General features: G+C 37.6%; 1 protein-coding gene across 1 annotated transcript in view; it reads right to left on the bottom strand.

Annotated features, from left to right (window-relative positions):
- The window catches only part of cntfr (ciliary neurotrophic factor receptor), a 187,600-nt gene that overhangs the window by 18,014 nt on the left and 141,660 nt on the right, over positions 1 to 27,926 (bottom strand). The window contains exons 4-6 of the mRNA XM_079600814.1: positions 27,467 to 27,584; positions 24,598 to 24,764; positions 21,937 to 22,100 (exon numbers count right to left, since the gene is read on the bottom strand). Of these exons, the coding sequence (XP_079456940.1) occupies positions 21,937 to 22,100; positions 24,598 to 24,764; positions 27,467 to 27,584 (449 nt within the window). The remainder of the gene's footprint in view (positions 1 to 21,936; positions 22,101 to 24,597; positions 24,765 to 27,466; positions 27,585 to 27,926) is intronic.

Raw genomic sequence — 27,926 nt, 5'->3', positions numbered from 1 at the left:
CATCTGTTGAGCTATATCAGCGGGGGACATTATAAATTCATCCCATTTCTAAAAGGTGCAGCGCTCAGATCTTCCGCTCAATGTGTATTATCTACAGTATTTTCATCTAAGCATCAAAGATGGCCGCCGAAAACAGCTTAGCCTATACAGTGAGCGGAGGGGAGGCCCGGAGGAATGGGAGATTGGAACATTCTTGAGAGATTACATAAGGGAGGGCATGGTGACCCCTTTCTCCCTTCAGAATCCTGTCACCCTGTCCTGACTTAAGGCTTTTGGTATGGAAATCATGGCTTTAAGGGATGTGGATTCTTTTATTGGGGCCTGAAATTCTTGGGCTTTTTACTTGCCGTTGTGTATCCAAGGACAATTCAATATGAGTATCCTAGCGGGAAAAAAGGCAACTTTTTACAAATGTTCTTTTAATCTTTGAGATCAATAGTTCTAAACTGGTGGGACGCAACCCAAACCATGGGTCACAGATCTGTCCTGATAGGGTCAGGCGGGAAAACAAATGCTAACGATACAAATAAAAGGCAACTAATGATGACAAACCATAGGCTAATATGGAGGAGGAAAATGATGGAAGCCTGTTTTTACCTCAGAGGAGAAAATTAAAAGGTGAGGTAAATTGTGTGTAAAGTTTTAAATTAAAAAGTCATAACGTGACAAATCATACCATATTAAGTCACATAGTGAGATTTAAATCCACTGCAACATGTCATACTGTGAAATATAGTCAAATAGCGAGATTTAAAGTCGCATTGTGTTGTATAAAGTTGCAATTGTGAGAAATATTATTATTGTGAGATATGAAGTTGCAAAAATGTTTGATATAATGCCATGGAACGAAATATTGTGAGAAAATCACACTTGTGAAAAATATTCACATTTTGAGCTATAAAGTCACATTATAAGACACTGTCACATCATGAAATACAAAGTCGAAGATATAAAGTCAGTGTGAGAGTACGTCTCATGAGATGTAAAATCACATTGCATTATTAGATATAAAGTCACACTATGAGATCACATTGTGAAATATAGTCACAATTGACTGCAACCAATAAAATCCAATTGTGAGACATATATAGTCACATTACGAGATATAAAGTCACATTGTAAAATACAAAGTTGTAAGAGAGATATAAAGTCATACCACAAGGTTTAAAGTCAAACTGTTAGATATAGTCACAATTGTGAGAAAAAGTACACTTTTGAGATATAACAATGTGATCTCATGTGTATTCATATGTATTAACATAAAGTAATGTACATTTACTTGTGCTTGCATACAGTAGATACTGAAACTTACAATACTGACGCATTGACAGCATCTAAAATATTTATTATTTACGTATGCTCAACTTTGCAGATGTACAAATCGAACAAATCCTTATTTAGAAGTATTGAAAAAATTTTTTTTGTGCATTCATGCGTTTTCAATTGCATTTATTAAATGAAGTTTATGTGCTGTGAATGATAATAGAACCATAAAACACCTTAAAAACACAATATAAATTCACAAAAGTAATCAATTTTATTATTTAGCTGTAATCCACATATTTATGAATCCATACGATTATTAAGAATAGACCAAAATCAGCGATCTTCATCTCCATCTTGCAACAGCAACCATAAACGTCAAATTGTCAAATCCCGCTCTCGATATGAATTCAAAAATTGGCGCATCAAGAAACGTTACGACACGTTTTACAACAGGGATCTGAAAATGTATCTATAAAATGGCAACGGTGCAACTATACAAATATCTTTATAATATAAAAGATTTCGAATTTGACAATTATGTTTTAAAATGTTGACAATACGTCCAAATTGTACATTTTAGCATCTATTCAAACCTTAGGTTATGCAAATGTTATGTAGGCTACTTATACCTACATATAAAGAATAAGAGCGGGCTAAATATAAATATAGTTTTGTTTTGTTTTACTCTGAGGTGTAAATGGGTTTTCATAGAATATGCTTCCCATGTCTTTTGTTGTTCTTAATAACCCAAATGGTCAATACGCAGTGAATGTCATGATAATAATTGTGCACAATTATGGTTTGCCACTTGAATTCCATGAAAAAAACCTGCAGCGAAACCACTTGAGAGCCACTTCTTTAGACAAACACGAGTCGCATACACATGCACGGGACCATTAGCATACTTAAGGCTACTGTAGATAAGGAAACTCTCATTTGAGTGTATAGCGCCGTGCGCTCCTCCTCGACCTCCCGTCAGGGGATATAAATACGCCAGGCACCCCAGTTGGAGAGCGTGTCTACTGTTGTGGAGAGAAAAAGCAATTACGTGCCACTTTCAAAATTCACGTTTGACTTTCTACTGACGGGATAAAAGAGGCTGAGCAGCGCAGGCTCTGTCACTCAAGCTAATGAGAGCTATTCCCTCAGTCCCCCTTCTGCGGGATCGCTACTGCTGACCAACAGGTTTAATAGATAATTGTCCACGGTTCTAGACCCCTTTTGATGCCCAGCCAAAAGCGGTGCAATTAATATCAAAGGTAGTGGAAACACCTTAGCGCTTATCTCGAAGAACTGACTGTGTGAAAGTACAGGAATTCATTCAGCATGTGAACCCTTTTATGCTATTTAAGTGGGACTCGTGCAGAGCAGTCGCTAATGAGATGTGTTTCTTTAATGGGTTGAATGTCAACAAAGGAGATAGACCGCCTTTGGAAAATACATACGGTATTAACGCATAACCTGAGGAGGCGCTGGAGGCCGTGTCCGTCAAAAACACTGGGAGAAGAAAACAAATATGAGCTCACGTACTGTGTAAATCGCTCATTTCATAAAATTAGATTAGTAACTAACTGTATTATATATTGTATGATGAATTAATTATTCCGAATTACATTTACAGCCCTGGTTTTAATAAATTATATTTCAAATACAAGTACTGGTAAATATCCCATTTGCTCCACAGCTAGAGATGTGTTTTTGCCTCCTCGTTTGGTTCTGCATTTACGTCACTTTCCCGCCGGAGTGGCAGAAGAGCTGCTGCGTGACTGGATTTAATAGGGGAAACTGAAAACGTGAGTAAAACAAACAATTATCAGTTTAAACTAAAGGTTGGACTCGATATAGTGTTCCTTACAACTTTCCAAAGATCCAGTGATCTATGGATATTGACATGCGGCCAGGAATCGTGTTTCCTGACATTTATATGTGCCTGATTTCGACATCAGGGAAAAACATAAAGCTAATTTATATACCGTATTTTCCGGACTATAAGTCACACTTTTTTTCATAGTTTTGCTGGTCCTGCAACTTATAGTCAGGTGCGACTTATATATCAAAATTAATTCATACGGACTGAGATGAACCAAGAGAAAACATTACCGTCTGCAGCCGCGAGAGGGCGCTCTAGTTAGCGGAGTTGTTCAGAAGCGACACCTAGGAAGAACTCAATGGATTCAGTGTGGAATGAGATCGGGAGCTTGGTGAACTTGCTTACCGGTAACTTGTTGGATTCGCTGACTAATGTTAATTTAGCCTATTCAGCCTCCCAGGTATACGTTCTGTGTGCTATTGTGGAGCTGAATAACTGTTAATGAGTTACGTTAACACACCGGGCACCTATTCAGCCTGTTGTTCTGTGTGCTATTGTGGAGCTGAATAACTGTTAATGAGTTACGTTAACACACCGGGCACCTATTCAGCCTGTTGTTCTGTGTGCTATTGTGGAGCTGAATAACTCCAGATTAAATGTCTGTTCTTGGTCTTGGATTTTGTGAAATAAATTTCAAAATAAATGCGACTTATAGTCCAGTGCGACTTATATATGTTTTTTTTTCCTCTTCATGATGCATTTTTTGACTGATGCGACTTATACTCCAACTTATAGTCTGGAAAATACGGTAAATACAATATAGGTAGGTTTAAATCCATGTGACCACTTATGTTATATATATCATTATATCGTCCAGCCCTAAAACTTGTATAGTTTTTATTTAAAAACATCCAATTATGCAGAATATACGATGATATATATTATATTGATGAGTTGTCAATACAATATATAGCAATACAATATCTAGGGTATGATTTTACCCCAAATTTAGCATATTGACAAGATGATAACTGCAAGTCCAGTTGTTTCTGTGAATTGCAGCGATCCATTTGCTTCCCTGTTCTATAGCTTTCAGCAGTAAGTAAAAATATACCTCAGATTTCTTGTCAAATCTATTTATACATTCAATCTCAAAGCTCTTCCCCGTTTTTGATGCATTTTGTGTGTTTTTCAACGCATTCACGCTAAAAACCAATGTGACGGCTCAGTCTTTTTGCCACTCAGTGACTCACAGCAGTCACTCCGGCCGACGGTGACGTCGGCACATATCCTCTGTAGTCTATTTTTGTATCGAATTTGTATTTCGTTTCAAATTAGTATTTTGAGAACGTCTCTTTCTATCTCACACACACACACTGATACAGCGCAGAGTGCCCCAGATGTTCCCCACGCTGTGCAGTCTCAGATCATAAGATAATAGTCCTTAGGGGGCTGTGACACTGAATAAGACATGTGAATACACAAACCTTTATCCATCGACATCTCAAGGATGCCCCGGCTGATCTGAGAATCAATATGGGCGGCAGAGATGGAGCCAAGGTGCATTTTTCGAGTATCAAGAAACAGCTTACAGCGCCCAAGGAAAAATAACCTCAGAGCTGAACAAACTACTTAATCATAGTGTTCAAGCTGTCAAGGGTGAATGTTAATGTCTAATGCACTATAATGCAACAGGAGAGACATGCAAGGATGACTGAAGAGGTAAGTCTACCGTAGGCTCATGCTTCAGTTTGAACCGTTGACATGCAAGTGGTTGATGAATCTGGAATATAGGTAACAATGTAAAATCTCAGTTATGAGTTATTCGGGGCTTCCTTTTATTATTAATGATCAAATCGATTTCTTAACCCAAGGCTTACATTGAATAAAATAGGAGAGAAAAATCTGAAGTCTCTTTAATATTTCAATTTTTCTCCTGGATGTGAGATTAATGAAGTGTCCTGATTCTCTCCATTTTATTTATTTACGCATGCATGTATGCATGTGTGTGTATACGGATCATGCGTTATGTGTTTGCGTTCACTTAAGACATAATCGACAATGTTTACTAGGAAACTAGCCACGTTTTTGACATCATTTTAATTAAATTTGTCCATTGAGGCACAGGAAGGCATGAAAGAGAGCTCAATTTCGTGGCTTTCAGGTTGCGCGCTCCGGATGTTAAACTTCCCACATAGTGCTTGAGTAACAAATTCCCTTTCGCGTGAATATTTACATTGGAAAGGCTGAAACTTTTGTGATGATGAAGCACTGACCCGTCAACTTTACAGAGCGTCTTTCACGTTCATGTTGTCACAACATTGCATTGTTACAATTCCAAAAATGGTTACTGGCCAACTGGCGACTGACACCGTTTCATACACTCGCCAACGCTGTTTTTTACTCTCATTTGCTGCTTGGAATTTGCTATTTTTAGGCCCTGTATGCATATGTATGTACGGTGTGTATGTATGTATGTATGTATGTATGTATGTATATATGTATGTATGTATGTATGTATGTATGTATGTATGTATGTATGCATGTGTGTGTGTGTGTATGTATGTATGTATGTATGCATGCATGTGTGTGTGTATGTATGTATGTATGTATGCATGTATGTATATATGTATGTATGTATGTATGTATGTATGTATGTATGCATGCATGTACTGTATGTATGTATGTATGTATGTATGTATGTATGTATGTATGTATGCATGTATGTATGTATGTATGTATGTATGCATGCATGCATGCGTGTGTGTGTATGTACTGTATGTATGTATGTATGTATGTATGTATGTATGTATGTATGTATGTATGTATGTATGTATGTATGTATGTGTGTATGAATGTATGCATGTATGTATGCATGCATGTGTGTGTGCATGAATGTATGTATGTATCTATGCATGCATGTGTGTGTGTATGTGGGTGTGTGTGTGTATATGTATGTATGTATGTATGTATGTATGAATGCATGCATGTGTGTGTATGTTTGTGTGTACTGCATGTATGTATGTATGTATGAATGCATGCATGTGTGTGTATGTATGTGTGTACTGCATGTATGTATGTATGTATGAATGTATGTATGTATGTATGTATGTATGTATGCATGCATGTGTGTGTGTATGTATGCATGTATGTATGCATGTATGTATATATGTATGTATGTATGTATGTATGTATGTATGTATGTATGCATGCATGTACTGTATGTATGTATGTATATATGTATGTATGTATGTATGTATGCATGTATGTATGTATGTATGTATGTATGCATGCATGCATGCGTGTGTGTGTATGTACTGTATGTATGTATGTATGTATGTATGTATGTATGTATGTATGTATGTATGTATGTATGTATGTATGTATGTATGTGTGTATGAATATATGCATGTATGTATGCATGCATGTGTGTGTGCATGAATGTATGTATGTATCTATGCATGCACGTGTGTGTGTATGTGTGTGTGTGTGTGTATATGTATGTATGTATGTATGTATGTATGAATGCATGCATGTGTGTGTATGTATGTGTGTACTGCATGTATGTATGTATGTATGAATGCATGCATGTGTGTGTATGTATGTGTGTACTGCATGTATGTATGTATGTATGAATGTCTAAAAATCCAACCTTTCATTAAAATAAACAAATTGAAAGGGGGGTGGGGTGGTCACATGATGCAACACATGCTTTTTTCCAAAATATGTTGGGCATGTTTATTGGTACCCTTTTATTAAAGAATTATAATTTCAACTTCCAAATGAATTTTCCACAGGTATTTAATTTGCAATAATTACCAACTGCCTGTATATTATGTATGACATGCATCATACTTCATTTATAATAACAACAATAAGAAGAAGACAACGAAGAAGAATAATTTTTCAAAGTAGTTTCATGCTAACACTGTTTGTTGTCTGTTTAATAGAGGGGTAAAGGTACAAGGAGAGAATGTTTGTGGAGAGAGACTAATGGTTTTGGGTGCAAATGTATTAAACCCAGCACTGAGGAGGAACGGCTCGAGAGCTAGACCCATCAGCACTTACTCGTGTGTGTGTGTGTATATGAATGTGTGTCCATTCACACACTAGTGCCATCGCCATCCTGATGATAGATAATGATGCGTAATATCACTTGTCTCTGAAATAATCAGAAGTCCAGCATCTCTGATGTCAGGGCAGTGATGGGCCAATTACAGTGATATGAGCCTGTGTTGGGCAGAGCCTGGAGTGTCACATGCATGGAAGTGTGTGTGTGTGTGTGTGTGTGTGTGTGTGTGTGTGTGTGTGTGTGTGTGTGTGTGTGTGTGTGTGTGTGTGACACACAGTCCATTTATTAGGGCTGTAACGATTAATCGCGATTAATCGCGATTAATCAAAATTCAAAATAAAAGTTTGTGTTTACATAATATATGTGTGTGTATTGTGTATAATTATTTTGTATATATAAATACATACACATGCATGTATATATTTGAGAAATATTTGCATTTATATACTGCATATATATTTTTATATGATTTATATTATATATAAATAGAACTATTTTATATATAAATAACACATTTTTATTAAATATATACATGCATGTGTGTGTATTTATATATACAAAATAATTATACACAATACACACACATTTATTATGTAAACACAAACTTTTATTTTGAATTTTGATTAATCGCGATTAATCGTTACAGCCCTACCATTTATACTGAGAGCGAGTGACATGATGGACCAAAAACAGACCTGGGATGATCAACGAAGCTGTCTACACTTGCTCTAAATACATTAGAGAAAAACTCGGCTACACTTTATTTTAAGGTGATGTTGTTACCGTGTAATTACACATGTAATATTCATTTACTCAATATACTTACGATAGGATTATGGGTTAGGGTTTGGTTTGTCACCTTAGAATAAAGTTACCAAAAACTGACAGAATACTGGACCGAAAAGGGTGTAAAGATATGAAGGCACATTGAACTGGATTTCAGATAGCACACTAGATCGATTTTGTAATGGGTTTAAAATCAAAATCCAAAATTGTGTATGAAGATCTATTACACATTTTAGATTTCGCCCGTGAAAATGAATCGAACAATGATAAATGTGACCACACCTTTAGATTCTCATTGGCCTGTCCAACCCGATGCCATGAGAAAACATAAATATATTAGATGGATGTGATTTGTACAAAAACGTAATTTTTTTTCACACCCCTAAACCGAAGCATCACTGGGTGTAAGCAGATCAGACAGTTCGATGACATACGGAAGAGATCGTGCAATTGTATATTCATATATAGGCTAGGCTATATATATAAAAATGTATATATAAATAATAAAATATTTTTTTTATTAAAAATAAATGACTTTAGTGTGCTTTAAAATTAACATTTATTAATGAATAAATAACTATTTGTAAAAAATGATGTGCAAAAATGTGTACAAATGCATAAGTATTAATTTATAATTTATTAATTTGAAGCACTATTATTAAAAATCTTACTGATCACAAACATTTTTTGATTGAAGCGATATATCTATATATATTTGTAGTGTCATATTTTATTAATATTTAGGGTCAGTAAATTACTTTTGGTTGCTTTAAAATTAACATTTAATAATTCATATATTACTATTTGTAAAATATATATATATATATGTAAAAGTATACAGTATGTATTTGTACATTAGTAATCAAAATGAATTAACCCCCATTGGAAATCAGGTTTACTGGCAAGATTTATGAACTTTCCGCTATTTGAAATTAACTAATCATACAAAAGTAATTAAAATAGTTAAACACAACACATCTTTCAAGTGGTTTCCGCAAATTTAACTGAAAATGCAACTTTAATGACTTCTGCATTTTTCAATTATTGGTGTGTTGAGCTATTTCAAATACTTCTGTTTGATTTGTTCATTGCAAACAGCTGTTAGTCTGTAAATTTTGTAAATAAAAAAGAGAGAGCTTGAATAAAAAGTATTTGGGGTCAGTAAGATTTTTAATAATAGTACTTCAAATGAATACTTTAGATGCTATTTTATGCATTTTGCACTGTTGCAGATGATTTGAAACTAGACATTAACAATACAGTGACCTTGAGTGTTAAAATGACTCTATATATGAATTCCCCTCACTACACTTGCAATGTAACCTTGAATATTATAACAAAAGATCTCTAGTTTTGTCTCACAAAAAGAGCAACAGCATCCAAGAGATGCATACATGTTTGATTGGTGTGTATCTGCCCGCAGGACGAGTGTGTCAGACGGGGGCAACACTCATGAAAGATGGCTGAATACCCCCTTTTTCTCCCGCTAATATCCTTTACCATGCTAATGGTACTGCAATGCCGGTGCTATTGATTAATCTAAGTGCGGGCTGGAGGATGAGAGACTCTTTTGGCAGATGCACAAAAGGCCATTAAACGCAGGGCGGCCGGAGGGGAGACGGGGAATGCGGCGTGTCAGGGAAGGGGAGAGAGAAATCAAGGGGTGAATGAATGAAAGAAAGAAGGGGATTGTGGGGAAATAAGCACATGGTAAGCGAGACAACGATAACGGCTGTTCTTTCCGTGTAAGACTGAGTTTGACAAGAGGATTGAATCTGATGTGAGAATAAAAAACAGAGCTGATTTGAAGGGATAGTTCAAACTCTGTCATCATTTATTCACCCTCGTGTTGTTTCAATCCCCTATGACTTTCTTTCTTGAGTTGAACGCTAAGAAATTCTCAAGACTGTGCTGTGGAATGGGGAACGAAGCTTCAAAAAGGACATAAAAGTGTCACAAATGTAGTCCATCCGACTCGCGCACTACATTCCAAGTTTCAAGTCACGATTTGTGTCGAAAAAGTCCAGAAGTTGTTATTCGTTGATAATCTGGCTCTCCGGTGGGATGTTATATGCTGCGATCGGATCATTGAGTCAGTGAATTGAACAGAGCATGTCTAATTCACCAATACATCACTCAGACCAGTTTTGTGAATCGGAATAACCCATTCATTGAAAATATGTGATTTAAAATGACAACTTAGATTATAGTGCACGATGTAGCACTTTATGATACTTTCATGGTGCTTTTGCATCCTTTTTAAAGCTTAAAAGCCTGAAACGCCATGAAAAGCCTGTGACCCCCCCCCCCCCCCCACACACACACACACACACACACACAGACACACAATTTAGGCTATGTTTACACGGAAACGATCTGAAGAGAAAACGCAAAAGTGGCGTTGCATTATCACTTTTTATTCTGCGTTTAGACGAGCGTTTTGGGGGGGAATCTGCGTGCATTCGGTGACGCAAAAGTGTGTAAAAATTGGATGTAGTGTGCACTCCAGGCGGCTAGGTGGCGATGTGAAGCACTGAAAGTGAAAGAGACGCTGACACAGTTTTTAATGTTTAATACGGTAAAGCTGCTGCTTTAACCCTCGGTGCTCTTCGCGTGTTGCTCAAAATGACAGAATTTTTGTCAATGAAATTAATGCTATATTTTAGTTTGATAATGTTTTGTTATTTTCCTGTACTGGCGCATGCCTGTGACGTAAACGCGTACGCGGCGCCTTCGCTGTCTAGCAGACTTTTGCGTTTTTACCATTTTTACCCTTTAGACGGGAACGCGATGGTGGAGCGTTTTTAAGATTTCCACTCTGGAGGGTGGTTTCACTTTTTTGCGTTTTTAAGCCCCAAAAACGCCGTCGCCGTGTAAACAAAAGGCACATCCGATAAAATATTTTTACGTTTTCACCCGCGAGCGTTCTCGTGTAAACGGGGCCTTAGTAGTGCAATATTCTCAATTAACTCAAACATGGTGTTGGAATGGTCCACTGAATAACACACTAAACTGTGATTCAAACGGCATCCGTTTCAAGATAGATGGCCGTTTTAATCAAATAACACAAGAAATCAGACATAATTTCTAATACAAGGAAACATTGTCATGTTCTCAGCAGATGTTTTTGTTGGCATGAAGTAAGCCTCAGTGTGTGTGTGTGTGTGTCTATAGGTCACAGGGGACGTACTCCTGCATGATAAACCCTGGCTTCTGTGGAGATCTATAAATAAGAGGGGGTGTGAACGCTGTGGCCGACAGGACGGTGAGAAGGGACAGGTCATGATAGCGCTCCACCTTCTGTCGCCTCGACAAACAAAACGCCGGCCCCTGGGCCGCACCGCAACGTGACTGAGCATACTTTTACCAGACTTATACATCTCAGGGTCCCCAAACACACACACACACACACACACACATTTTATAAGATCACACCGCTGCTTAGTGCTATTAACCAAGTCTTGAGGTCTCGGCTAGGTGTTTTCAAAGCTCATAGCGTCTTGCGCACATACATTCGCACACCCGAGACAACCGAGCTGGCATCTCATTTGCCTCGGAGTAAAGCCGTGTTTCTCCCGCCGCGGACTGATATCATAACTGCGACTGCTAACTGACATCACACGCTAATGGCTAATGGGTCCTATGAAACACAGTCTAGCAGTCAATAAATCAGCATAAGTGCACTGTTATTTGAACCTGTCTCTCCATTACAAAAAGAGAACAACAAAGGAAAAATAAGAACAAGGCAATTATTGCGCCGCGCTGTTGTTTATGCTTGCAGTTTTCCTCGTGAAATAAGATATTAAAGAAAATCGTTTTGCAATTTATTCGTAAATGTAAACTAAAACAATTCTTTTGCACATAAACAGGAAGACGTAGAGAGGAGAATGCTGTTACTCGCACCATTCAAGCACACGTTAGATTGAAGTGTGAAAGCAAATCATGTTTCGTGTACAAGAAACCAGGCGTTTCAGAGGAAGAGTTTGCCAGGACTGTCTTTGAAGGATATTCAAGATTTATGTTTAGTAGCAAGCACGATTTTGTTCATGTCCATGAAATAATACTTAGCTATTAATTATGAATGGGCAGACATGCGATACAATACTGTTCAAAAGTTTAGAGTTGTTGAGATTTGTTTTTTATGTTTTTGAGATTTTTACTGCATTTGATCAAAAATACAGTAAAAACATTAATATTGTGAAATATTTTTACAATTTTAAATAGCTGTTTTCTACGTGAATATATGTTAAAATGTAATTTATTCCTGTGATCAAAGCTGAATTTTCAGCATCATTAATCCAGTCTTCAGTGTCACATGATCCTTCAGAATTTTTTTTTGATATGATGATTTAATGCTCGAGAAACATTAATTATTATAATTATTAGTGTTGAAAACAGTTGTGCTGCTTCATATTTTTGTGAAAACTGTGATGTATTTCCCGCCTAGGATTCTTTGATGAATAGAAAGTTCAAAAGAACAGAACTCTCAAAAACATGTTTAAAATCACTCACAGGAGATGAAGACTAAAGCTATATCAGTAACCTAATAAATGTATTTTTTTTACTCTGTTCAGAGATATTAAGATCCATAACCCCTCAGTTCAATAAACAGTAACCAAAATACGTTAGTGTAATTCTACATCCATGCCAGCAGGAGTCAGTATAAAGTCCTTCTGAATCAATACTCAGCTTTTTAACATTCCTTTAGACCACACAAGAACATTTTAAATTGATTTAAATGGATTTTAAATGGAAAAAGTTGTGTTTTTTTAAAACCAAATGGTTACGGCATCTACTAGCATATGCTAACAAGGCTATGCTAACCGGCAAAAACGTAACACATTGGGTGTGCGACACTCAGCTAGAAATAAACTACAACGTGGACAACCTTTATATCAACAGTCAAAAGATTAGCTATTCTACAACCCATTTTCCGTCAAAGAACGATCTAAATCTCATGCAATTCCATGTGTTCTTTTAAACGTACTCGGCAGTCCTTCTCTAGCTTAAGTCTTGTCCATCATTGTGATTTCCCGAAGCAACAGAAGGCCAAACCCCATTAGATCTACAGTCACATATCAGTCACCTGAAACTGGATGGTGCTCTGTGAAGCCTGGCCTCTAAAACGGCACATTCATTCTGCGCGACTCCCAGAAGCCCACACTGGTCAAGAGCAGATTGTTTCTCATTTGGCTGAGTGGCACCACAGCGGCTTGTTAAAGCTCCAGTTTAAATACATCATTTCTGGGAATGAAAGGGGCAAAGAAGAAAAATGGCCCACCTCACCAACCCCCCCTCCACACCCCCTGCCCCCTTTCTTTTTCTCATGCTCCATGCTGCTGCTTTTCCTGGACAAAAGACAGAGCGTGAAACATATGCAGTCATTTCACAGCTGTCTCGTGTCTTCTCGCCGCTCGCATCTATTTCAATCTATCATTCACATCTCTCTCCAGAATAGCTTACAATTAACAGGATTTCACCTGTTCTGTAATGTGTGCGCTAATGAAGTGCATGCGCAAGCTTAACATTGCATCTTGTCTTTTTTATCTTTAACCCAAGGGAAAATTAACTAAACGGTAGACTGTATTAACATGCCAAAACCCACAATTTATACATTAACCACCAGCAAAATGGGCACTAACTGCGCAGGTGTAACCAGTGTTATTTTAGTGTCATTGAGAGACTATTATAGATTTTATTAATGTTTTGAATTAATGTTTTGAATGATTGTATATTGTAATTTAAAAATATATATATATAAAAAAAAAATTATTCAACATTTTTTGGTTTTATTTTAGTACATCAAGACGTTTAGAGACATGAGAAACATGCCTTGAGAAACTAGTTGCAATAAAATACATTTATTTTTTGTGAAAATATTTTACCTTATTTCAGTTAACATTTATTTAATTATTTAATTTAAAAAATAGGGTGTTTACACAACAACCATGTACTAAAACCGGAAACGTGTTTCCGTTGTGTTTTGTGTACAGACGAATGATCCCTGGCACAGATCCGTGAAAATTATTAAAAATGCTTATTCATGCCAGGCCAGTAGGTGGCGATGTCTCTTTGCAAAGAAAAACTTGTGCCTAAAGACTGAACAAATAATACACATGCATATGACCTCACAGTTTACCCAAATTCTCGTTTTTGTAGTTTGCACAGAGATGATAACGGTATCAGTTTCAAAAACTTGCACTTTGAAACACGTTTTTGAAAAGTTTGTGTTTTCAGGCCCCCAAAACCCACTTTTTTTGTATGTAAATGAACGGCCAAAGCGCAATAAAAGTTATCTTTACTTGGTTGAAAACGGTGTCGTGTAAACGCCCCCTTAGTTTCAGTTTTAGTTAACTATAATATCCCTGGGTATAAATAAAGTCCCTTTCAGGCAAGTCATTTCTTTCAGCAGCCATCTTTGAAACACCTCTCAGGTCTTCAGTCATGCGAGTGCAGCTCCTATCTCTTTGAACGGGCAACATCATATTCTCCAAAGCTGTCCTCCAAGCCTACGATTAAATTTCATTTTTTAAATCACCAATGAAATTGCTAAACGCTCAAATCATGACCAAAAAAAAGAACGCGACCTCAGAACACGGACTGTTTCTATAGCAACCAGAGCTTCGAACTTCAGCTGCAGTGACTTTACCAATTAACCCTTCGCAAAGACCCGCCCGCCATGGCGCTCTCAGGCCACATATCAATGCGCCAGTTTACATGTACCCTCATAATGTGATTATAATGGGATTTTGGTAATACTGCAATTAAACTTTACCTCTTGTACACACAATACTTCAATCCAACTAATTGATTAAGTGATTAAGCTCATAATCGTAGTAAACGATCACAAATAAATTGTGCCGATTGGCTATTTTTATCGCAATAAACAGGCATGTAAACACATTAGTTGCATTATTACCACTCTCACCATGTGCTCGCTCAACTTCATGAATGAACTCTGTGACGTTATTCTGAATATTTCCCTCCAATCCGAATTGCAAAACTGGCAACTCAAGTCGCTGCACAGTCTCTGCTCCGTGTCTTCATGCAGAGACGGAAGGAAGACTTCGGCACAGCGTATATACAGGCAAACCCAGTTACAACGGCATCACACCGCAGAATAACCTTTCAATACGTCCATAGAAGTGTGATTTACACCTGCTGCAAGTAGATTAAAACAGTGGCCAGGAACAGACCTACTCTACTGTACGAGTTCAGCATTTTGCTGTGGGGTATGCGAAAAATGGTGATAAAAATAACCACATATCAGAGCAAATAATCATAATAATTCAAATTTTATGTAAACGGGAGTGAAGAGGTTTGCTCATGTCATGTAAACAAGTCCTTACCGGAAATAAATGTTCTCACGCAGTGAAGAATACATCACGGAACAAAGAGGAAACGGACAATGCGCAGACAGACAAGACATACGGGTTACTTTTGGTCAGAAACAAAGTCTCAGCTTTCAAATGTTGTCATAAGAAATTAAAAAAAATAAATGCCGTTTTGTGGCTCTTTAATGTGTCGTGACAGATCGCTGTTAAACCGAACATCTGTTCCTCTTTACTAGCTATAGCACGAAATAAACATGAATGAACACCAGAAGCTATATAGTTTCAACCGCGGAAAGACACCAATACACCATTTTTAAGTTCAAGTCCACCAATGTTAATCTACTAACTCTACTGTCTGGTTCGCTTGTCGGACAAAATGGCGGATAGGCGAAGGGTGAATGGGTGATTGGCTCTTTTATTTGGATTATATTTACCATTTATATTGCAAATTCTCCCATTCATAGTAATATGAGTGCAGCGTCTTTGTGTATTTAAAATCTTAGGTTAAACTTAGTCAAATTTTTGCAGGTTAGCATACCCTTTTAGCCCCTCCTGGTAGATGTTGTAACTACACCGTCTGGTTCAAAAAAAAAATCACATTTACGTTTACATTTATTCCTTTAGCAGAAATCATCTCTCAAAATACTGATCATTTCAAAAGAGAAAGTCACCGATATATTCCCACTTTCAGTAAATGTCTTATAATCTCTTCCCAAACACCTTCGGGGGAATGAAAACTTTCAAAGATCATCCCTCAGTGGGTGTGAATGTATGCATATCTCTTTTATAATTACTCCACACTTCCGTTAAATGTCAGTGCTTTTTAAAGCTCCGCTGCACCATATGTCTCTTCATCTCAGCTCCATCAATTAAAACTAAGCAGAAACATTGATCCGGTGAATTTCTCAGTCCAGTCATTTATTTGAGCCGTTTGGTTTGAAAATCGTTTCTAATGTTAGGTTTCAATAAATACATCAAGACCAAACTATTACTTGTGGTACAGATGAGACGTTTTGTAAGTACAGTTTGTTTTTCTGGTCTTGTAATATAGCTGTGATATGTTTAATGGGTCATTGATTAAATCATATTTTTCCGAACCTATATGCAGTTTTTTTCTTCTGTAAGCAATTTGGAAAATTTTAGTTTGATCCATTCAATGAAAATCAGTGAGGTCCAATGTTGTTTTGGATCCCAAAGACTTGAATTTTTGGATACTTTGGAAACATTCTTCCAAATATCTTCTTTTGTGTTCCACTGAAGAAAGTCATACAGGTTTGGATGACATTAGGATGAATCATTTTAGAGGGAACTGTTCCTTTAAATTAATTCAAACTCGTCTGTGCCAAAGCAGTCATGAGTGAATCCAAATAAGTCTTAATTGAGAGGTTTCACTGTGTTCCTATAATGTGTGATTTCAGAACAGATGGCTGATTATTTTTTGTCCTTTGCTCAAAAAAAAAAAAAAAAAGGAAAAGACAATGCTAAGTCGTAATTACCAGACTATTTATATCATGAATCCAAAATTAACTCATGCGACACAAAATTGTGTGTTTTGTTTATAAAAGTACTTTGAATTTGAGTCTACCTACCCGTCTACCTAAACCTGTAGATCTCAAAGTCAAGTCAAGTCACCTTCATTTAAAGGTGCATAGCGCAATATTCCGAGTTTTTGCAGAACGATGCCACCTCTGGCGGCAAGCGAAACTGCAGCCAGAGATGTGCACGCAGTGCCACGCACTAGACAAAACACTTTTCTTTTTTTTATCTTACGTGAAGTTTGCGTTGGTGTTTGAAATGAACTACAAGCAGGTCTCTTACAATCCATCTTCTACGGAGAATGCCGGCGAATACACAAACCTGCCAGACATAGCTATGTGAGCGTGCCGTGAACGCTCATGACGTCACGCCCAGTCTCAAATTCCGGCCCGAATCCCTCTTATTTATTTTACTTTACAGGATTATAGAGACAATCTCAGTGATCAGAGAAGGGCTCATTCAGTCCATCAGGCAATTGTTTAAGCATGTATGGGTTAGAAAACGGGTATTTTTAACATGAAAAGTTGCTTAATGCACCTTTAAATAGCGCGTTTAACAATCTAGATTGTTCAGAAAAAAAGTTGCACTGCACAGAATGGAAAAAAAGTGTGCCTGAACGCCCCGATACACTTGAAGAAAAAATGGAAGAAAAAAACTGGCGATTACGTAATAAGTGGGTGTGGCTCCGAGGCTCCGCCTTCTCCTTCATTTCCTCTGTTGAGTCCGTCAAGGACAGACAAAACACGAACACACTGGAGAGCCGCTTTATAGTAGAAAATTACGTTTTAATTGAAAGAGACACTGACACTGGTTTTCTTTTTTCCTGTTTTAAAATGTAAAGCTTATTGCTTTGAAGAAATCTATTGAATAAACTGCTATATTAATAAATGTGATGTGACTTGACAGGAGCGCTGAATCACAGATCTGGTGCAAACATCCACATCGCTATGATCAGATGCTTTCTTAACTGCTGTTTTCTCACCGCTGTCAGTTTTGATGCGTTTCTTTTGCTATAAGCACATATTTACATATTCATATAAACATCACTCTTAATAGGCTGGACGGTGTGGGGATGTTTGCTAACAGTGTATCACAGCAAAGGTATTTCTTTGCTTCTTTTTACCCCTAAGGCCGTGTGTCCACCAAAGCGTTTTGAGCCAGCTGAAAACGCTAGGCGTTCTGCTGAAAACGCCGAGCTGCGGGCGCTTGAGAGCGTTTTGGCAGCGCAGTTTTTTTTTCAGTTGAGACGCATCATTGCTGTGATACAGAACATCCGTTGGTCCGTGTGGTATTAGTCCCGCCCCTCCTCCACTGTGGACGGATGGCTAAAAAGTGACAGTTATGAGCGCTGCGTTTTACCTAAAGAACATTCTTCAACTCTCGGCGACCTGTAAAAAACGCTGAGCGCTCAGCGCTTGAGCGTTAAATACTCGCTCAGCGCCTCGTTACGCTCCTGGCTTTATAAAAACGCGACGTTCCCATTGAAAACAATTGAAAAATAAAGCCAGCTGCGTGAAAGAACGCTTTGGTGGACACACGGCCTAAGCGAATAATGCAAAAGGACTTTGCCGTGAGGATATCGCGGGCCTTTAAGATGCGTTTCTAGACACAGAAATTGGAGATATTAAAATCTGAGTTATGTTTGTACACCTGCACCTAAATACAACAGGAAGTTAGTTTATTAATATTTAAAGAGCTCCCCTTTTTAAACTCAAGGACATTGTCCGCTAGCCGCGAGCGCTTGATTGTTTCCATGCCATATTCCGGCGTCAGATCCCAGGCAGCTTTGAGGCACCCATCGCTCAGCGAGGACTGTTCCAGCTGCCATCCTCTCATTCCTCAGCAGAATGAATGGCTTCCCCGTGCCGAGCTGGCTCTTTCATCTCTCTGAAGCCCTCTCGTCGTGATGCACTACGTGAGTACACATGAGGCACAGCTGAGACGCGGCCCTGCAGAAGACTGATGAGGTTTCCACCTCGCCGTGATGGAGCTCAATATGGTCTTTGCTGCAAGCTGATATGAGCTTGTGTGCGGGCTGATATGGTTTGTTTCAGATGAGTAGTGGTCTCAGGGAACTCAAATAGGATTCGTATGGCACCGAGTAATAGTTGTTTTGGAAATTTAGTAGTTGGGCTCTGTGTAAGGAGGGATGAGATGTACTCTGTAGTGAAGTATGACATCATCCATGACTACGATTACACAACACTAGCTGTTTTTTTGCGAGTACAGGTAGATGGAAGACGAGAGCAAAAAATCCTGTGTGAATTCCTATTGAAATCAATATATTTTGCCTGCGGAATTTCTATAATTCAGACAGCAGTTTCAGCTGATAAGAAAATACTTTGAAAATGGCCATGATCAGGTAGGCCTATTGACATAATTTTATTTACTCACTGGCCAAAATATGGACATTGATACCATGGGGAAAAACTCCCATATAGATATTTTTAATATTATAATTTGGTATCGGGTATATTAGGCTGCTTTCGCTTTAAGACCTGACACATGGATCCATTATACTGTTACAAGTGCTTTTTTTTGCTCAACTATTTATGGTCACTTAAGGCGAGACATGGCAGGCAAAAACATATTTTTTTTTTAGATTTTGGGCTATTTGTCTTCAATAACATGTCTTCTTTCAGACTTGTGGTGAAAAAAGTCCAAAATACATATTTAGATCTTTATTTTACTACACTTTGTCTATTTGTGTCTGTAGATTTCTCCTAAATTCAACAAATGTTGGCGTTGTTAATCATCCCGCTGATCCGCGATCGCTGTTTGCACCCAGTCATCACACACACCGTTAGAAACCACTCTCTCTCCTGTACAATGCTGTCGGATCCAAATATGGTCATTTCCTTTTTGTCAGCAACCAATCGTGAAAGTACAATGGGGATTTAACTCTAAAAGCGAAATCTCATTGGCTGATGTCAATTTCTGACAACGTGATTGGTTCAGATGCATCACGTGATGCGCTCTGATACTTAGATGTGTGTTTTTGACTGTTTTTCTGTTCAGTTGAAGGCCATAAATGCTGTGTTTATAAGTTTTGATGTGATTTAGGTGGCTTGTATTGTTTTGCTAATGATTTGATGAGATGTTGTGTCTGTAAATAGTTGTTTCCACTAGAAAAGTATGAATTTTTACATTACAAATCTTTAAATGCCTTTTTTTTTTTAAATGGGTTTGTCATTCTTGAGTATAAACATCTCAGTCTATGTAGCACCGATGTACACCAAACTTTCCAGTTATACACTTAGCAGTATTCTGAAGATATGTTCAGAGGGATTTGTTAATAAATCATTCCTGGCCTGATTTATGTGACAATTTAATTAAAAAATATGGCGAGCATTTTTTTTTTAAGGCTATGGACAGTATATTTTGATTTCCTAGATAATGAAAGCATATATCCTGAAATTCCTCTGAAATGATTTTTTTCATCTTGTCTGAAAAAAAAAAAAAAAAAAAGCAACTGGCTTTATCATATGTTCAGATCTATCTACCGAAAATATATGCAAAATTACGCATATTTAATGAGATAATGCCTAATTTGCATAATTAAACATACACATTTTAAAAACTTGTAATAATGTTTTTTATATATACTTGTGTAAGTAATCAACTGAGGAAGTTTCATGGTGATATCTATTATTTAAAAATTGTACCCTATTCATCTGTAGTGTCTCGCCTTAAAACATAACTGACTGTTCATGTGGATACTTGCCAACCGGTTATTTTGTGTGTATTTGACTGTTTAAGTGAAACAGCGGACAATAACTCAGTTCAGTACTGAGAGGCGGCTTTATGTGCGCACACTTTGGGTGTGAACATAAAATATGCGGGAATGAGTAAAATTATGCACAATACACGCAATCCCACGCCAAAATTCAAGCCCTGTAACCAACAATATTCATCCGGCGCAAATTAAACGAGTGAGTGAGGAGAGGCGGGTTTGTGTGTAACTCACTGTCAGAGAGATTAGAGAGAGCGAGAAATAAAAAATGTTGACAAGTACATTGCACACAGTTTATTATTTTCAGATGTCATTTTAAGACTACAATTGAAAAATACACATATTATATATAAAATTCAACCTGTCAAAGTGGCTAGTAGGAGTGACTGCGTTACACGCCGCTGCTGAAATCCACCCACAATTGGCGGGTTGGCGGGCGTTAATGTAATTTTATGATTTTATGACTTTAATGTTGTGGAAATATTCCACATGCTATCAAAAATTACAATTTTTCAAGCTGAAGTTAGAAATTCCTGTATCATGACAACACTCCTGAACTGCACATCCTATTCATCCAGAGCAGGTAGTTTAACTTCATCATTTTCACCAAAAAAACAAAACAATTTGAAGTAGTTCTGAAACACTCAATTTTCTTGTGCGAGGCGGTAACTAGATTATAGAGTAAGATGTGCTCATCTACTTAAAGAGCTTAATGGAAATGAGCATGACGCAACATCTACTTTCAGCCTTGATATGTAAGAGGAATAAATACAAGAAACCCAAGGGGCTTCTTAAGAAAGAGTATTTGACTGGCTGGTGTAACGTGCTCTCATTCAGCTGTATGCCAACAAATGAAACTATGGGTTATAAATCACCTACTTTCAGCTGTCTTCAAAACTCTGATTGACGTCTTAGTGAGCAAATCATTTCCCAAAGAACATGTCTGGTCTTATTCTGTAGAGCATGAGGGACACAATTGGACTCATGCGGAGACCTGACAATGGAACCAAATCACACCAGCCCACTTTGACCCCAAAGGATGCTGTATTCTTGTAAGAAAATGACACATGTCTGCAACACTACTCAAAACCTTGCAGAAAAGGCTAACATAGCCGGTCGCCATGTTGTATTCTGCACGCTAACAAGTAAGGTGTGCTTGGCTTGTGGGATGCTGAGCCACAGACAACTGGTTTGTTGAAACATTTAAACTAGTTGGAGCTTGTTAGTTAGCCAGCAAGACTACATTGCTTGACCGACTTGCCCAAAACACCAGCTGGTCGGGTTTATGAAAAGGCTATCATTAATAATCTAGAGTTCACACAGCATATGTGCTCTGCATACATGTTAAAGATGCAACGGAGATGGACAAGAAGCTACAATAGTGGCGGTCCACACTTACGTGCTGCCACTGGTCTCGGATGAGCGGTCGGTAGCGCAGGAAGTACTTCAGCGGGAAGGTCTCCACATCGGGCCACGTCGTGGGACTGTTCCAGGTCACCTCTAGTCTTCGTGCATTGTTGGCTATGGGTTTGGCCACCACCTTCTCAGGAGGGTCAGGTTTCACTGTTGGACCAAAGAGACGTCGGTGTAAGCTCACGGCCTATCAAAGGTATCATATTTTAAAGGAATAAATCCCCTCAAATTAATTCTGTCATCGGAATTAAATTTCTTTCTTCTGTGGAACACAGATGGAGAAACGTTCTCAAATCGTATTCACACATGGTCATATTCTAACCGTAGTCACATAACAACTCGTCTCGCCAGGTTTGACGTAATTGACACCAAATGGCACCAAATGTTTTTGGGGCAACTCGTAACAGAATTAGTTTGAAAATGCAAAAATTTATTTTATCCTTTTTCTCACACAATGATATGGTTTACTGGAAGAAACTACAGTTGAACAGGACACCCATTTTAACTAATCAATTTCACCCTAGGTGATTACTCACAGTACCGTACTTTAAGACAGCTGTTTTTCAAAATGTTGTTAAAGTATGCAAATTATCTAATTAAATATGCATTCATTTTCATACATCTCTAGACCAAAAATATGAAAAGCCAGGTTAAAACATTTTTTGTTTACAAGTTTATTTTTTTTCAATCAGGAAAACTTGTCAAAATCCAGAAAAAAAAAACCTTAATGTTTTTAGGAATAACATTTTATATAAACCAGGTGAATGATTTGAATAAAACCCCGTCTGAAAACCTCCAATATAGATCGAGTCTATATAATGTCTTTTCTTATTAGTATCTGGAAAACGTTTCGGTTACTTTTAAGGTACTTTGTCTTTTTTAAGCTTGGAAAAGGGCAGCTTCAACATTGTTCAAAATTTCTCATTTAGTGTTTCCTACAAGTCATATCAGTTAAATAAATCATATAGGTTTAGCAATGTCATGACAGTAAGACAAGTTGTGAACCATTCATTTAACATAGTTTGGAAGTGTGAAACTGCCTCAAATGTTGAGATGCTAATGGTAAATGAGCTTTGACAAGGCTCAGTACAACACGAACACATTTTTAATGGCTAAACAGAAAGAAGCACTCATGACGAATGCCACTACAATGGAAAAAGAGATGAATGATGAATAGTGTTGAGATTTCCTCTCTATGATCCCCGGCTCGTCCCTCTGAGCAGAAAATCAGTTTGACATAACACACACGTCTTTTAAAGAAGCCACACTGTGACATTTCTCGAGATGTCTTTTGAGCGAAGGCGTCCCCTGAATATCAGGAGATCCTGAGGTTTATGGGAAATAAGTAGGGAGCAACAGAGTGGCCTTTCTCTTCTTCTCAAGCTGCGGCGTCCAAGGATCATTCTGTTTGCTCTGCGGTTTTAGCTTCACTCACACACAAACACATACACACAAGGACAAAGAGATGTTTCTGAGCCCCGTTCCCTTTACTATTCATAGCAGACACATAGTGGGTTCAGGATTTATAGCTCGGGCCTTGACCTGGCTTGAGCGAAACACTCTTTACGACTTTCAAACACTGTTGATGTTGTTTAGATGTCAGCTATTCGGATGCTAATTTTTTTTTTACGTCTTGGCATGCTAAGAGGGAGGGCTAGACTGCAAAAATTCATTTTCTGAATCAGTAATCTTTTTCCCCAGTGAAATATCTAAGCATCCTGTAGACAATATATATATTTTTTTTACCTTGTTTTAAGCATAAACCTCACTAAAGTCTGGTTCTATTTTTGCTTAAAGCAAGGAAAAAACAATTTAGCAATGGGGTAGGAAAACTAAGTCATATATATATAATGGATTTCAATATTTTTAATAGAAAAAAAAATCATACAAAAATATTGATTGAAAATTATTTTCGCATTGTAGCTGAACATTACATTTAGTTCTCATATACTTTGTAGTTGTGGTCCAAATGTAATGGTCTGCATGTTTTAGTTCCATTGTAAGGCAATTTATTTCTTTGAAACTTCCATCAATATGTTCCCTACTTGTCACTGAAATGTATGCTAATCGTAAGTTGCTTTTTCAAATGAAATCAAATCGCTGTTGCATATGAAATTCATTCCATTTTCCATAAAATATACACTAGAACCAGAGGGAAAATATTTTCGGTGTCAATCCAGTGATCCAGACGGCATTAGCATTTTTATTACTATCAAGCACACATGTAGTCATGCATGTAAGTATTCTATTTAGTTGCCAGAAGCCACTTCAACAAACACCACCAAAAAAAACAACCAATATATCAGAGATATTTTCTCCACTTCTGTTGGTCTGCATTGGTGTTGTTCTTCCAGTAAAGTAGGTGATTGTAGGTTACCAGAGTGTCTGGGATATTTGAGCTAGATGTTTTGGCCAGGTCAGTTTGCTCATCACCAGTAAATCATCCAAGGTTAATAACCATTGGGAATTTTCGAAACAAATAATTTTTTTCAAGCATTTTAATGTGTTTCCATCAAAACGACTTGCAAATGACTTCAAGATGGCGTCTTTTGGTTAAACGACACACACAATTGCCTGTGTCGACATTGAAGCTAAAAAAACAACAACATTTTCCAACAAGACGCTGAACTAGTCAAATAAACTGTACCTATTGAAGACTCCTCAAAGGTGACGGCGGTGGAAGCCCGACCCAGCGAGTTCACTGCTGTGACGTTGACCCGGTAAGGATAGGTGGAGAAAAGTTCTGGAAACTTCACGTGACACCTGTTCTTATGAACATCATCCCTCGTCACCTCCAAGGGCCTCTGGTTGTGTCTGAAAAATGTAAAGAAAATGTAATCTTCTTGTAGCAGTCTTGCATCCTGACAGGACCACCTCATGCAGGTTTGGTCAGTAAAAGACAACATATTTTACATAAACTAGTCCTTTAAAGCGAAAATTAAGCCAACTATTTTAATCCGGTCATTTACTCACCCTCAAATTGTTCTTAACCTACATTAAATTATTTCTGCTGTTGAACATAAAATATGTTTAGAAGAATATGGGTAACCAAACAGTTGCTAATCCCCACTGACTTCCACAGTATAGAAAGAAAAAAAAAATACTATGGAAGTCAATGGGGACCAGAAACGGTTTGGTTTCCCACATTCTTCAAAAATATCTTCTTCTGTGTTTAGCACAATAATTCATATACAGTGCTTAGCATAAGTGGTTTTAAGTTAGCATAAACCCTGTATTAAGGAAGAACATTTATTTATTTACGATACATTATTCATTCACAAAAAAAATGGGTCTCCTTGGAGGTTGGATTTTCCCTCATTTTTTTAATCAAGGCATTAAGATCAATTTCCAAAAGATGTTTTTTTTATTCCTCTTTTTAGTCAGGGTGAGTAAATGATGACAGAATTTTCAGTTTTGGGTGAGCTATCCCTTTAACAGCAACACTAAGTTATTGTTGTATGTAATAAATGTCCATAATTTCCGGAAGAAACAAACATTATTATTCCATTTTGATGTTTTGCAGTGGTACCGCATGGCACAAGAACAGCAGATAATGTTAAATTAGGGGCTGCCATTTGCTTGCCCCCAGGGTACCGTCTGGGCAGAGGCCTTGTAGCTGACCTTTAAACCTCCTGATATTAGCTCTGCATGTGCATTGCAGAAATCATTTATTGGGTTTTGATGAAGCTTTATTGAGGTTATACTTCGCAAACCTTGCAGCCTATTTTCATACATAAATCACTTGTCATGTGGATAATGTCTAGTCCTGCCATTATGTTCTTGTATAATGACCCAAACTGCACAATTTATGAGACTTAATGGATTATAAGTTAGAGGTGAAACAAGGTCAATGCTATTTGATTAAGGTCAACTTTAGTCAACCACTTACTTCATTTGGATGAGTGGGTATTAATACTTTTATATTCAAATCTGACACATTAGCCACTGATTTTTTTCTTTTTTTTTAAATGTTGTGAGTGATTCGTTTCTCAGCTCAACAAGATATGTCTTTGTACATGTGATATAAATGTAAGATTTGAGTAATATTTACAACTTACTTACTGTAGGGTTAGGAATATGGTTTGTTTTAAGGTCAGTTACATGTATTTATGTATAATTAATAGTTATTACAAGTAACTATAAGTGTAGGACACTGTACAATAAATTGTTACCAAAGTATTTTGAGTGAATATGCTATTTATTTAAAAAAGGAATGTATTCCTTGCCGAAGTATCACAAAGAAAAATCTTACTGACCTCGAACTTTTTAACTGTAGTGTATTTTTTCCATGCTGACAAATGTAAATATAATCCATTAAAACTGAAATAAATATATTGTGGTGAGACCATTAAACATGTTGGCAGGGCAGGTACAAATCTAAACTATTGGCTAAACTATTAAAACAACTATTGGCTAAACTATATAAATAAAAAAGCTACAACATAATAAAATGTTTAATTAGGGTATTAACTTCCATTTTAAATTACACTTTAATACATATTTTATCCATTGCAGGACTAAACTCACATGACCTGTTATTCCCATGGTCACTGTGATTTTGCCATATTTTTTTGATCCTGGAATAACATTCCTGTCCGAAAATGTATTCCCAACCCTATCTCTACCCTTAAACTTAACTCTACCCATAACTTATCCCTAAAATCAGAGGGAAATGATAGGCGAATAACACTTTTGTAGACACACCTACGCCTGGTTTTAAGCCTAAACTTGACATAAACTGTTAACTTGTCCCTCAAATCTGGTTGAATGGAATGTTATTCCATGATCAACAAAGATGTTGATCCAGGAAAATGTTGTACTTGCCAAACTTTCCAATCCAAGTATTAACCAAGTCGAACCTTGCTTAGCTTCCATCTTAGATCATCTTAGCTTAAATCAGACGTACACATGGTTGAATGGGCGTAAATATGGAAGTATGTTCATACGATTCCGATGAGCTATGTGTTCTTATATTGGATTAATATAATATTTTATGTGTTTCAAATGTCCAGTATACAGGACATTGATTATACACCCTTAAATAATTGAATTATTATATTAAGCCATTTAAAACTAAGATCAGTAATCTCATTAGAAATAGTAAGTAGTGCACAACGTGTAGATTCAGACGCTTCCCATATGGATAAAGCTGCCGTATGGTCATCCAGACAGATGTGGACAGAAGGAGAGAGAGAAAGAGGGGTTGAGAGAAGGAGAACTGGAGCTGTGCAGCGTTATCCGCAGGGGCTTTCAGTTGAGAGTCCACTTATACTGCCTTGAGTTCCAGCACTCAGACTCAGACAGGCCTAATCAGCTCTCAGCAGACAGTGTCTGACCGCATAGATCACTGATTCAGATGAGCTCAATGCGTCTCAAAGCCTCTGCCGAACACGAGAGGGCATGGCATGACAGACGGAGCGAGAGGCAAGCAGAAGGAAGTTGGGGCTGATCGGGAAAGCGAGGGTTGACAGATGGAGTTGCAAACAAAAGGAAAGGCAGACAAGAAAATATCTTACTGGACGTTGACTTCGAAGTCCGTAGGGATGTACGTCGGATGCTGAAGGTGCCAACTGCAGTAGAAGCCTTTGGGGTAGGTGTTTGATCGACACGTCACCTGCGGTTCCTTCGGAAGAACTGTGAAAAAAGCAGAAGGGGGGAAATGTAAGTACCTTGTCAGCTACAACACCTTCAGAAATCCATCAGCGGCCCAAAATACAAGTCCCAGGAGGCTTTTACGATATCCCCCTGCTCCTTTGGCTGTGTAACCCCTTGAACCTCCCCCATTCCAAGCATCAAGTGGGAAAGGAAATGTAATAACCGCCCATGCCCTCCTTCCAGATTAGGGCCCTTTCTTACAGCGCCACTGGACCGTGCCTACCACTGCAAGAATTGAAACTGATGACTTGGACCAGTTGCCAGGGTTACGCATACTATTACCCCTTCCCATGTGTTCCTGTATGTGAAATGGAGAGTGAT

This window comes from Phoxinus phoxinus (assembly GCF_949152265.1).
Source record: "Phoxinus phoxinus genome assembly, chromosome: 23".
In the NCBI taxonomy this organism is placed as follows: Eukaryota; Metazoa; Chordata; class Actinopteri; order Cypriniformes; family Leuciscidae; genus Phoxinus; species Phoxinus phoxinus.
The sequence above is the reverse complement of the archived record's forward strand: the minus strand, read 5'-3'. Positions and strand labels throughout refer to the sequence as shown.